Genomic DNA, 12224 nt, shown 5'->3' with positions numbered 1-12224 from the left:
TGGTTCTGTTCTTGTGGATCCTGGGGATGGCGGCTAGAGCATATTGGGTGGTACAAAGTTGTCTGGCGGGTACGTGGAATGTGAGGCGGTGGTTCAGGTATGCTGGTCTTATGTTGTGGGGAGCTTTGTATGCATGTGTGAGACATCAGTTTATGACTTTAATCAAGCATGTAGGTGTAGATATGACACATGGATATATTGCACCCTACATTCCCATTTATCACTGTCTTATCCAGAAGATCCACATAATGTGTAGGGCCAGTATTATACCAGACATAGGCATTGTCAGGCAATGAGTTCCCATAATTTGACAAACATTACCTCCGTTCTGCCAGTAAGTATGCAATATGTTAAGTATGCAAGGAACCAGCAACATTAAATGAGTAGGCAATATCATGCCACGGGTGCCCAAAATATACCAAGACCACCATTATTTTATGGGTTTCAAAATTATAACAAGGGTGGGCCTCAACAGACTTTAGAGGATTGTGCACATCACAAGATCTCCCACAAGCATGTACATGTGCAATATGCACCTGTAAGTACTCACACCAACAGCATTCAAGGCTTTTTTATATACTCTATCACCAAGTCCCGCTCATGCTGTGATTCAGTTTGCGCTCTTCCACTCACTTCCTACTACTTTGCAGGCCCCATTGTCACAATTGCACTGTGGCTGGAAGCTCAGTGCCTAAAATATTCTATGATTATGTGGCTTCAGTTGCATAGTGACTGACTGCTACAGGCCCTTAACTGTCCGATGTAAGTGTGATAACATGTTTGTCATACAGCACAGGGGAGAGCTGTATGATGTGTTTGGACCCCTGTCTCTTATAGAGTGCTAGTGCATCAGCAATACAAACAATACAAACTCTAGATGTGTGATAGTATGGACTTAGACCAATGCCTTATCAGAAGTAAACGTATTTCCTTGTCTCTCAAATTATACAGACCTGTGCAGTTATTCCACAACTTGTTGATTTTGGAGTAATGAAATAATTTATGACAAACACATGTGGATGACTAGCCACTGTATCATAGGTAGAGGCTGAGGTATCTTACCAAGAAGATCAGATAAATCGTGATGGGACAATAGAATTATTTATTAGAATTACATGTCTATTTTGTTAAGTGCTTGATCACTATTGAAGAGGTGTCTTGGCAGTGATGGAAAATATCTATTGTTACCCAGCTAAATGGTGCTCCTTTTAACGACACTGGAAGGATAAATGGTTTAGTGGATTTTGGAATTTGAGTCTTCTATGATCAGATAGTTAACCATAAGCTCCTGCAGTAGATTCATTCAGGTACTGAGTTACCAGACCAGCACGCTCCTCAAGGGATGAATAATTCTGAAAGACATAGCAAGGAGGGTGAACCTAGCCCTAAACGCTATAACAGTAATTTGCAGGGTGTCCAATCTATTAGGGCGTTGAGGCTCCAATCCCTCCTGACAATTTGCTATCTCCTAATTAAACATTCACTAGCAGTAACTATGCTCTTTTAAATACATTTAGGGCTTGGCCTGACGCTTGCTACTGCAAAGAAAGCATACTAACACAGTGGCATCTGGAAGCTACAGCATTGTTGTGCCAATATAATCTAGTCCCTGGTGCTTCACTGGCTATCCGACGACATGAGTCCTGTCAACTTTAGGCAGATCCCACCCTGTCCAATTCAACAAAGGGAACGTGCACGCAATGTGTAGTTGACGTGACCCTTCTGCCTGGGCTCTAGACGTCTCCAGGACATCTTCATTGTGCTTCCTTCCTTCTCCTTCTGCTTCTCTTACTGCACATTCACATAAGGTAGTTGTAAAATACAATGGAGCAAATAGTATGGAAAAAGAGCTCTCCAAACAGACATGCACACTGCACCTGTAGCTGCAGCAGGAATCAGTGTTTGAAAATGAAAGGCACACCCTGCTCATCACACAAAAGGAAAAGTGTTTAAAACTCTGCAAACCTCTGGGGACTGCTGAATTACATTATTGTACTGGTAGGGAAAATGACAGCTCTCTTTCCTGGTTGTGTTTTTTCCAGCACACACCACTCCAATGATGCATCGTGAAGGATGAAGGTGCATCTGCAGTGTACGCTGGAAGTCACAGAGCAGAAATTTCCCAAGTCTATCCAACTATCTCATTTAATAGTTCACATTTTTTTCCCCTCTTTTTATTTGCCTTACTGCTGTCATTGTTCACCAGCCACTACTGTTAATGTATTATATTAATGTATGTTTTATATGGCTACTATTAGCACAGCATTAATACTCTATTCAAACATAGTCAATTTAATGACCTGTGAAGATAAAATGCTTATTTGGCCCAATTTAGGGATTCAGACTCATGAAAAGTCCTAGCATCTTGGTGGTTCAAGACATACCTAATTACAGAAAGGATGGGCCTCAACAGAGAAAAGATTGTCTGCCTAAGGGGTGTCTGCAAAAATATACTATCAAAATAAAAAATGGCACGGACTGTTGCTGCACACTATGTTGAATTCATGTCTCTGTATGCCTGATTCTCTACATCAGTCTCCCCTTCATTTGTTTCTCCTTTTTTTCTCTCATTGACTCTCCTACCTTCCCTTAAGTTCCATTTCCCATGAGCTTCTCAAGCTCCTTGTCACCTTTTTTCTCTCTTGTTTCGCTTACCCTGTTTCACTGCACCTCTCACTAATCAGTTGTGCAAGAACAAATTGAACTCCTAACCAGTCACAGGCGGCAAGTGGCTTTTATAGCCTGTAATGCTTCCAGATCCAAAGATGAAAGGCGCTTTAAAGGCTGGAGAGGCTAAAACAAATGCAGAGGAAATACCTCTAGTTATGACTAATGGCGTTAAAAGCAATGGAAGACACACTCAGAAGTTTGCAGAGCTTTGGGGACATGAGTGAGCCCAGGCCCTCTGCGGAAGGGGGGGCGTATTCAGAGTACCCTCATGAAAGCGTGTTAATAAATGGTTCTAAATGGTATATGCTCTTGCATTTGTCTCCCAGTGTATTACCATTGCTACTCCACAACAGCGTTGCGTGGTATGTGAGATATTTCAAATCAAAGCATGCCGGTGAAAAACAAATCATGTTTTTTTTTTAAACTTCAACATCCTTTCTGTTGAGAAACATGAGAAAGGCAATGTTTTGAAAGCATCCAATCATAAAAAACGAAGGGGCTGATTAGGATGTTGGTTGGAAATCCTCCAACTGCAGATTGGAGGCTTTCTGACATACATCCAGGGTTTAAAGTCCGATTGCCTCATTACAAAGAAGTAGTTAGAAACAATGGGAGACCCAATCTACCCTTGAGGGCTTGGGTAAAACTAAATGAACGGGTAAAAGTGCCTTAAAGGGTTTTTTTTACTGTACTAAGTTATATTGCTTTAGTGTACTCTTTGGTGCAAGGATTTTCCATTCACTTGCCAATTTATTTCCTTTCAGAACCCTTTGCAGCATAAAAACATACTTATATGATTTGCAGTTCTTTATAAACAATAAAAACCCATGCCCAGATCACAACAAAGAATATACAAAAATATATACAGAAAACACGGGTGTATATAAAAAATGGAATTTTATCTTTTGAAGTTCATATAGGGTACTCCAACAAAACTCACAATGTCACAAGAGGAAAATAAATACAAATATTAGATCCTACAATGTCACAATTGTATACACTTTTTCTCTATCCTAGATTGTTATCCAGAAAGAAGTGTAAAAGTCGACGTTTCGGTCTCTAGGCAAGCGTCGATAAGACCATCTTCAGGACTACAGTGTATAAAATAGTTGACCCCTAATGGAACATGGAATAGACAATAATTACCATGCATGTAAAAAATCATTTTTCATAAGAAGAGTTATAACACCCGTGCAAATAAATTCAAATTTTGTTTGCATATAAGTTCAAAAACACATTTAACAAAACATATCTCTTAGTTTCCAAACAAGTTCCTATCGCAAACGACGCAATTAATAATGCTTATTTGTCAATTTTAGTTAAAGCATTACTTTTCATGTATAGCTGATCTTTCGGACAGCAAAGTCATAATGGTACTGAGCAGATAAAATTATAGTAAGCAAACCTGATATTCAAGGGTTGTAGGATCTGCTCACTTCTGTTGAAATATATTGCAACATGTCATTTTTGTCCACTTAGATCAATTGATCTGATTCTGTCTTGATCAGAACTGACAAAGATCATATCTGTTAAACCAGTTGATTCATATATTCAAGGGGGAGGCTATTTTAATATCAGGATATATAGGACTCTTGATCAATTGAATCAACAATTTCGAAATCCTCCCTTCCTTTTTTCTTCGAAATCGTTGATTCAATTGATCAAGAGTTGCTATATATTTAAACAGAAGTGAGCAGATCCTACAACCCTTGAATATCAGGTTTGCTTACTATAATTTTATCTGCTAAGTACCATTATACCAATGTGCTGCAGGGTGAAACTGCCTGCAGCACAAGCTCTTATAGGGAAATGCGAGTGCGGAACCTCCCACCTATGGTCGGTCGAATCCCACACCAAAACGGGGTCCGTTGGACTCAAGTCTGGCCGACATCGTAATAAGGCCCATAGTGTTGACATGATGGCCCAGGAATGTTGAAATACTGGTAAAATAGAACTAGACAAAACAACACTTTTTTACTATGCACTTCTGTGAAAAAGGTGTTCCTGTTCAGCTTTTCTTAAGAATGTTTTTATTCTTGTGTCCTTGCAGCAAACAATATTTAATTCTATGAATGTATACAAACAACAGCAACACAAAAATGATCTATGTCTGGCATTATGCTTGCCCATAAAGATAGTCACAATTTTCAAAATAAGCTGAGGTGTTGATACCCAGTGCACTGCTTCGATCACCATTTGAAGCTGCTGATTTTTATGTTTAAATTAGATGGAGGATTAATTAATTCCACTGTACAACTCAAAGTTCCCATGAGTGTATAAAATATAAATATCAGACCATGTTTGTGGACATCTCACCCCTGCCCACTGCAGACCTGCTTTACCCCTCAGGTCATTAAGTATAATGGTGGTTACCCAGTGACCCTCAGAACTTGGGTGCCTGAAATCAAAGGTAAGGTAGGTTCTGTCAGAAGTTGGATAATTACATAATCAATGAAATAGAGATTGATGTCTACTGAATGACCATTTTATATGCATTTTGTACAGCACTGTATATATGCTATTCACCCAAAGCACTTTATCACTTCTAGATCACCTTATCACTGATTAGTTTATTGCTTGTGCCACCCTTTTTTAAAAAAAACAAAATTGTTGTTTTTTATGACAGCCTGACTAAGATATAACCCTAATTGTATACCAGAAAAATGAATTAATTTACAAATACTATTGATATTGATTACATCAATCTAGGTGTGTTTACTTTTTTTCTTTTTTCTTGATAAATACTGTTCAAGTAATTATCTAACTCCCGACAGAACCTACCTTACCTTTGACTACCCATCAGGTCTACCAAAAAGCAAATTAACTCAACAACTCTGTGCTGTCCAACAGAAATCTCTGTGCATAAGGCGTACTTTCATAAGGCGTAATTCAAGCACAAAGCAAACAGCAGCACACAGCATTACCTTGAAATTCGTCTTCAAGTTCAGGTGACATAGTTCTCCAATTTCCCTCCTCATTTCGTCGAGGCCCACTTTCTCAATCGGCAGGCAGGTGGTCGATCACATAGCTGCTTATAGTATACATACTGCACACAAGCAGTTAAATCAGCTAAAGAACTACTAAAATAACATACATTTATAATGCTGCAGTAGCTGGTTGTTATAAATACAGAGCGCAGCTGCAACATTTTAATTGCTTGTAGCAGATACCTGCGGGAAGCATGAGGAGGGTTCAAACCAGCTTCAATGCCTGAGATTCTCCTTTCTGAAAGATGGTAGTCCCGTTCTGTTGCTTAAATTAAACAACAGGAAGCCTGTCATTTTAGGGCGGGCACAAAAAAATGTAAAAGTGGGCAGGCCCCTGAGGACCCCCACCCCCCTTCCCCCTGTGGCTGCGGCCATGCAAAGCTGCCTCTATCCTTAACACACTTCTCTCCACCTTGGTATTACTGAAGATCAGTCGCATAGACTGCTGGCTATATCTGAAAGTATTGCTTAATGGGCTGTATGTGCAGAGTCCTGGATTAGAATCAGCGACTACTTTGTTTATCTTAATCTGGCGCTCATGTTGGCCTTTCCAAAGAACTTAGATGCCAATGTCCTCTAACCCCGTTGATTGTCCAATGAAAAGGGGGGGGGGGGGGGTATGGGACTATGCCTCAAAGAAAATAGATGCACCATGTTTCTTGATCCCTTTTAAGTCCACATTTTTTAGATACCAATTTGTTTTCTAATCCCCTGTAAGTCTAAAAAATTGGAAACATGCATGTCATAAATGTGCGGAATTCTGAAAATGTACATGCGTGCACAATTTAGTGATCATGGCAGTATAAACCAGATCTTCATGAGCATGATAATGTAAAATAAAGTCAATGGAAATTAGGGCGCCACGTAAACTCCGGTGAAGTTTTACTTAAATTTACTGTTAATGTATATTTAATTTTAACATATATTTTAATGTATTTGTGTTAGTCATCCTGAAAACCTGATCGGATTCTGCGGTTCTGTGGCTTGATGAGCCCATCCCTTAATGAAAGGAATGTGACTTAGGCATCTGATTTCAACTCTTCAGAAACCCAGAGGGTTGGTTCTGTACATTGCAGGCATTCAATTGAAATCACCCTTTTTATTTTTTTCAGGTGTTCTGGGCTTTGCAGCTAGTAACTGTGTTGGTTCCTGGAGCAGCTTTCCACCTCTATGCCGCTTGTAAAAGCATTGATCAGGAAGACATCCTTCAGCGACCTGTCTACACTGTGTTTTATATAATCTCTGTACTATTGCGGATCATCCTGGAGATTGTTGCTTTTTGGCTTCAGAGCCACCTCTTTGGTTTCCAAGTGAATCCGATCTACCGGTGTGACGCCAGCGCCCTGGACAAGAAGTATAACATCACCCGGTGCATGGTGCCAGAACACTTTGAGAAGACCATTTTCCTCATTGCTATGTACACTTTTACTGTGATTACAGTGATATTGTGTGTTGCTGAGATTTTTGAGATCCTTTGCAGACGATTGGGTTTTTTGAATACTCCATGACTCCACCATTGTGAATGTAATACTGCAATGAATCTGTATGTGTTCCACCAACACCTCCTGTTGAAACAGGTTGTTTCTGTTATACCACTGCAATTACCCTGCAGGAGCATGTATCACTGGCACACTTTGTATTATTGTCTCAAAATAGGATAAATTCCTTCTTTTAGTATACTTTTGAACTGCAGTAAGGGGAGAATCATTTTTCTTCTTACCTTTCTATGTCTGTGGTCAATATACATTGCATATATTTATACATTCATACAAGCAACATAAGCACCAACAAACAATAATTTCCATCGTATTCCACTGTTCTGTGAGTTGGAGGCTTTTCTATGTGCTAAATTCGAACAACAATTAATGGTAGGAAGTCCATTGTGCATCTATGCTACATGCATCATTGTTTCAAGTTGTACAATACGAATATTTGTATAGATAAATGTAAATACATATATTAATATATATGTATGAATGTGTACATATGCAAATACACAGATTCACGTGAAAGACATGGTTAAACTTATTAATAATTTTATTTTCAAATGGTGTGAATATTATTATAGGAAAAATAGTGTTTCCTATTTATAGTAATTTTAAATGGCACATTTGATTGTCATTTTACATTGAGTTGGCTGGGTTGACAGCTGTTCCAGAAATGGATACATTTTTTAAATCATACCGATATTATCCAGTAGCGGTAATCCATTTTATCACCCCAAACTAGAAAATGTAAAGACCAAGTTTGATACTTTTGTATCTTTGTGTCTGCTTCTGTCATTATTTGCAACTTGGTATACAATCACCGCATTCACTTGACTTTTCTTTTAATTGTCCTCGTCACTCCTCTCCTCAGACTTTCAAACACGGAAATTATATCGGAGAGAATATCTGCTTTTCCATAGTGCATTTTTTTGTACAGTGCTAAATAGGTATTCTTCTGGAAAACACTATGTTAATCAGTATCAATGCCAGAATTTTTTTTTTACGTGGCATTCTTTGGTCAGGGGAAGTAAGGAATCAGGCACTTAAAGAGGCCATCCAGCGTCGAGGAAACAAAGTCCCCATTCACCATTGTTGCATCTGCAACAGTCACCAACAAAGGGGATTCCAGAGCGTTCTGTAAGATGATATCGTGCTTAGATTTTAAGACCTTTTATGAGACCATTCAGTTGATGACCTCATTATAAGGTAATCGGTCTTGTGGGTGATATTTTCAGAATGAATGCTGAAAAATGTTGTGGTGACAGGCGGAGAAGGGCCCAAATTGATATACTCAGGTCCACAAGATGGAGCTAAAATTGAATTTTCTTTCCCTGTTGAAATATTGGTACTTGCTATTCACTCTCAGTTGCCCACAGGTAGTTCTGTCATGCAGATGGACTGCCTTTCCCCCTTGTTTGTGAAAAGCAGAAATCCTTTCCTTACGATTACCCTTAATAAGGTGCCACCTTACCAGGTAACATTTATGCTACCAGATATCGCAGCCAGAACTGCTGTCCCTCAATTGTGATAAATTAACTGAACACCAACCAAAGGGTTTATTGGTCACTAGATTGTGGTGGAAATGTTTTTCTTCATCTGTTGGTTGTGTTGCATATGAAGTACTAAAAAGGTTATGTCCTTCCACAGTAGCATTTAGGAATGGGGTAAGGTCATTAGCTGCATCCAGTAGCCATCCACCCATTCCCAAACCATGTGGCCACACAACTAACACCAACTATGTGCCCGAACCTGAGGGTGGTTGCTAAGGCAGTATCAGTCTTTCTAGTGATCTAAGAGAAGCTACTCAGTGGATGGGCTGCCTATTGTGTGAGAACAGAGCTACTACCTCAAAAGCAATGACTCCTAAGTTCTTCAAAACTAAGATACATCACTGCACGAACAAAGAGCGTGTGTGCCAGTCTATAAGCAGAATACTTCATGTTAGACTAGCCAATAGCTTTTATAAAACTACTGACCTGTGAGGAGACGTATTCCGGTACGTAAGCTGACACCTGTGAAGCCAGGAGACCAGAGGTGAATCAGGACAGTCACACTATTTACACCATGGAAAAATCAGTTTATCTCCTTGTGTGTCAGTTTCTGTCTGCCAGAACTGAGGGTGCCTCTAAACGTATCGGATACTTTGCATATAGAACTAAACAATGATGAGCTATCGCCAAAGCTTGCCTACTGTTTATGCACAGCATTCTGTCCTGTTTCTTTAACACCATGAATTTTAATGAGCAGGAAAACATTTAGGTCACACATTTCAATAGCTGTTTTGGTGTTACTTTTCTTGTTATTTATTTTTTTAATATAAAAATTGTTTTATTATTGCTCAGTAATCATTATTTCATTTGCAGAACTGTCTTGTTGATACAACAGTTTTAACTGATATTCATAAATTACAGGTTTGGTTAATGATGATTGCCCTAGATGTTGACATTTTGAAAACGTGTGCTTTGTTCTCTGTATTGTACAGTGAACTTGATTTCTTTATCACATATCCATCCAACGTGTTCAAACAAACTAGAATTTCTCCTTTTAAATTAAGTTTCTAATCTCAGGTACAACATAATTTCTTTCTGTATTAAAATGCAAGCCACGTGTCAGAGTGTGTATGTTCTAGAGATTCACTGGGAACTATTATTTGTGTAAATTTCATTATGTTTCTGCTGCAATATTGTCTTGTCAAACGTTATCCGATTTCTAGATGTCCAACAACACAAAGCAATAAAAAGAGATTTGTTATAATGTTGGCTTTCTTCACCATATATTGGTGTTCTTTGCTAAGCTGACTTTAACATGTAAAAACAATATCCATATCAATTCATTTTCGATCCAAGCCTGTTTTTCTCCAAGCTTCTTTGTTAAACAAGGTTATCACGTGTTATTGTAAGGTAACGCGTTACTTTCAAAGCTAAAGCCTTTTATGAAAATGTAATTTAAGAGAGAAAAACACTTCTGTAATCTCTACATTTGTGTTACTTTGTACTAAAACAATTGTACGGAGAAAATGAGGGCATTTGTATGGGGTGGCGGTGTGCAGTATTGTATTGTAGGGACCACCACATGCACACAAAGTATTTGCAGTTCCAGGAGATCTTTCAGGAGTGGGGGCAGTGCCACTGGTTGTCAGGAGCCTCAGTCAGTAAAAGCACCACCTCTGTTGGTAGATATCCAGCTGCCCACCCTATTTAGTTTTACCTCCTGCTTGGTGGGTTTTTTCCCCAAAGCCCTTCCACCCACTTGCCAGGAGCACGTTCTACAAAAAGAGTTCGATGGGTGGCTGGTCATACCATGGCAACTTGGCTGACCAGTCTACAATCCTTATGTTTGAAATACAAAACTACAAACTAGTAATTTGTGCACTGGTCATATTTTCCTAGTTTGTGGGTGGACATTTTCACGTCTTTGCTTTCTGGAGCTGCCATGGCGAACACAGACATCTTGTGCACTAAAGAAATTTGCAGGTATGATGTCTAAGTAGCTGCCTTAAATAGCACAACCACTTGTAAGTCATTTCTTAAGTAGAGTAGAGGGAAGAAATATGTTTCTGACAGTAGAGCAGGCAGAAGCTATGCCATCTGAAATTGAGCATTTTTCCCACAGATAGGTAATTATGAGTTAGGTGGACAAGACAGCCGTCAATTTTTGAGCAATGACCTCCTACCACCCAACTCCATATGAGGTCCATAATATTTTACGTGACAGGGGTCTCTAAATGTCACCCAAGTTGCCCATAATTCCGACAGCAGTCAAAATGTTGTATCATAGAAACCAGGCTCAAAATAACTAATTTTATTTGATTCTTCAGTGTCAAAACTTGTCTGGTTATTTAAAATCCTAACCCACATTGTAGTAGCCCTTTGTATTTCTTTGTCTTCTTAACTATTCACTCTTGCTTGTGTTATTGTATTTTATTTAGGTTTGGCCATCGCTCCAGTTTTTCAGTGTTCTAATCACAAAATTCAATGCTTCATCCTTGAAGAGATGCCTTGGTAAATCTTTCTCAGACTTTCCAACTCATATGGTGCTACTGTGAGCCACCCAATATCTGCTCCCTTCACACGGTCACACAGAGTGGGTTGCCAGCGGTCTTTGTGGGCTCCTAACAGCCAGTGTTCATTAAGGTGTATGAAAACACCCCCAGACATCAGCATCAGCCTCAGTGACCTTTTGTTTATTTTTGGAAGGTGGCAGAGATTGGAGGGAACAGAGCGGCTTCTTAAGTGTTTCTTAGCATCGGACCAGCTTCTCCACACACAGTGAAATATGTTGGCAAGCCTGCTTGCTGAGGCTTTTAATTGAGAATAAAAATAACAGACAATGCCAACTGGCAACCTCTTATCCTTTCAACAGCTGATAAAACAGAAGGAACTACGAAGGCCAAAAGACGCCTTATAGGAAGATACAGCGACACCAACTCCTAACAGGTTGACAAGATATGTGTAAGGTCAATACAAAGCTCTCCGACAATTGCTTTCTAATTAGTTCTTGTATACTGTTTAATCCAGCCCCCGAATATGCAACAGCCCTGCTCGTTATACCATAAAGATAGTCACAGTTTACCAAGACATTATGCTAAGTGGGGGATTTTCAGAAAAATTAAGACAAGAAAAGCCTCCCAGATGCTTGAGTGCACTAAACGGGACCATATTGAAAGATGAAAGCCTGCAAGAATGCCACAGTTGCATGCCACAGGCCAAGCATCTGATGTTAGACAAAAAAATTAAGGAGCCAAAAATGAAAATTGAAGAGAAACCACAATCTTCCACTGAGAGACTCTCCATTCTTGCCGGGAAGAATATCCAAACAGTAGCAGCCAGACCTCCAATACTTTCATATCTCTCAACAAAGAAGGCAGTTCATCATGACCAGGTGTGATATCATCCCCACTGTCCAACATCTGAATAACTAGAACTAGTGAAAGGAGTGGTAATGGTCCTGCCAACTTAACCATGTGCAAAGTATCCAATCCTTTATGCTGGGTTTTCCATGTCATAAGTCACTGAGGAAAAGGAAAATCATTCTTTGACTGAAACATTAAGATTTTAGAGAAAGAAATTACATTTAAGTA

The 12224-nt window shown here is 39.3% G+C and overlaps 1 protein-coding gene across 3 annotated transcripts in view; it reads left to right on the top strand.

The window, feature by feature from the left end:
- The window catches only part of GJE1 (gap junction protein epsilon 1), a 245963-nt gene extending 236104 nt beyond the window's left edge, over positions 1 to 9859 (top strand). For all 3 annotated transcript variants that reach the window (XM_085609300.1, XM_085609302.1, XM_085609299.1), the window contains one exon: positions 6770 to 9859. In XM_085609300.1, the coding sequence (XP_085465426.1) occupies positions 6770 to 7165 (396 nt within the window). In that variant the 3' untranslated portion in view covers positions 7166 to 9859. The remainder of the gene's footprint in view (positions 1 to 6769) is intronic.
- Positions 9860 to 12224: the final 2365 nt, after the last annotated feature.

The sequence above is a fragment of the Triturus cristatus genome, chromosome 6 (assembly GCF_964204655.1).
Source record: "Triturus cristatus chromosome 6, aTriCri1.1, whole genome shotgun sequence".
Lineage (NCBI taxonomy): Eukaryota > Metazoa > Chordata > Amphibia > Caudata > Salamandridae > Triturus > Triturus cristatus.
The sequence above is the reverse complement of the archived record's forward strand: the minus strand, read 5'-3'. Positions and strand labels throughout refer to the sequence as shown.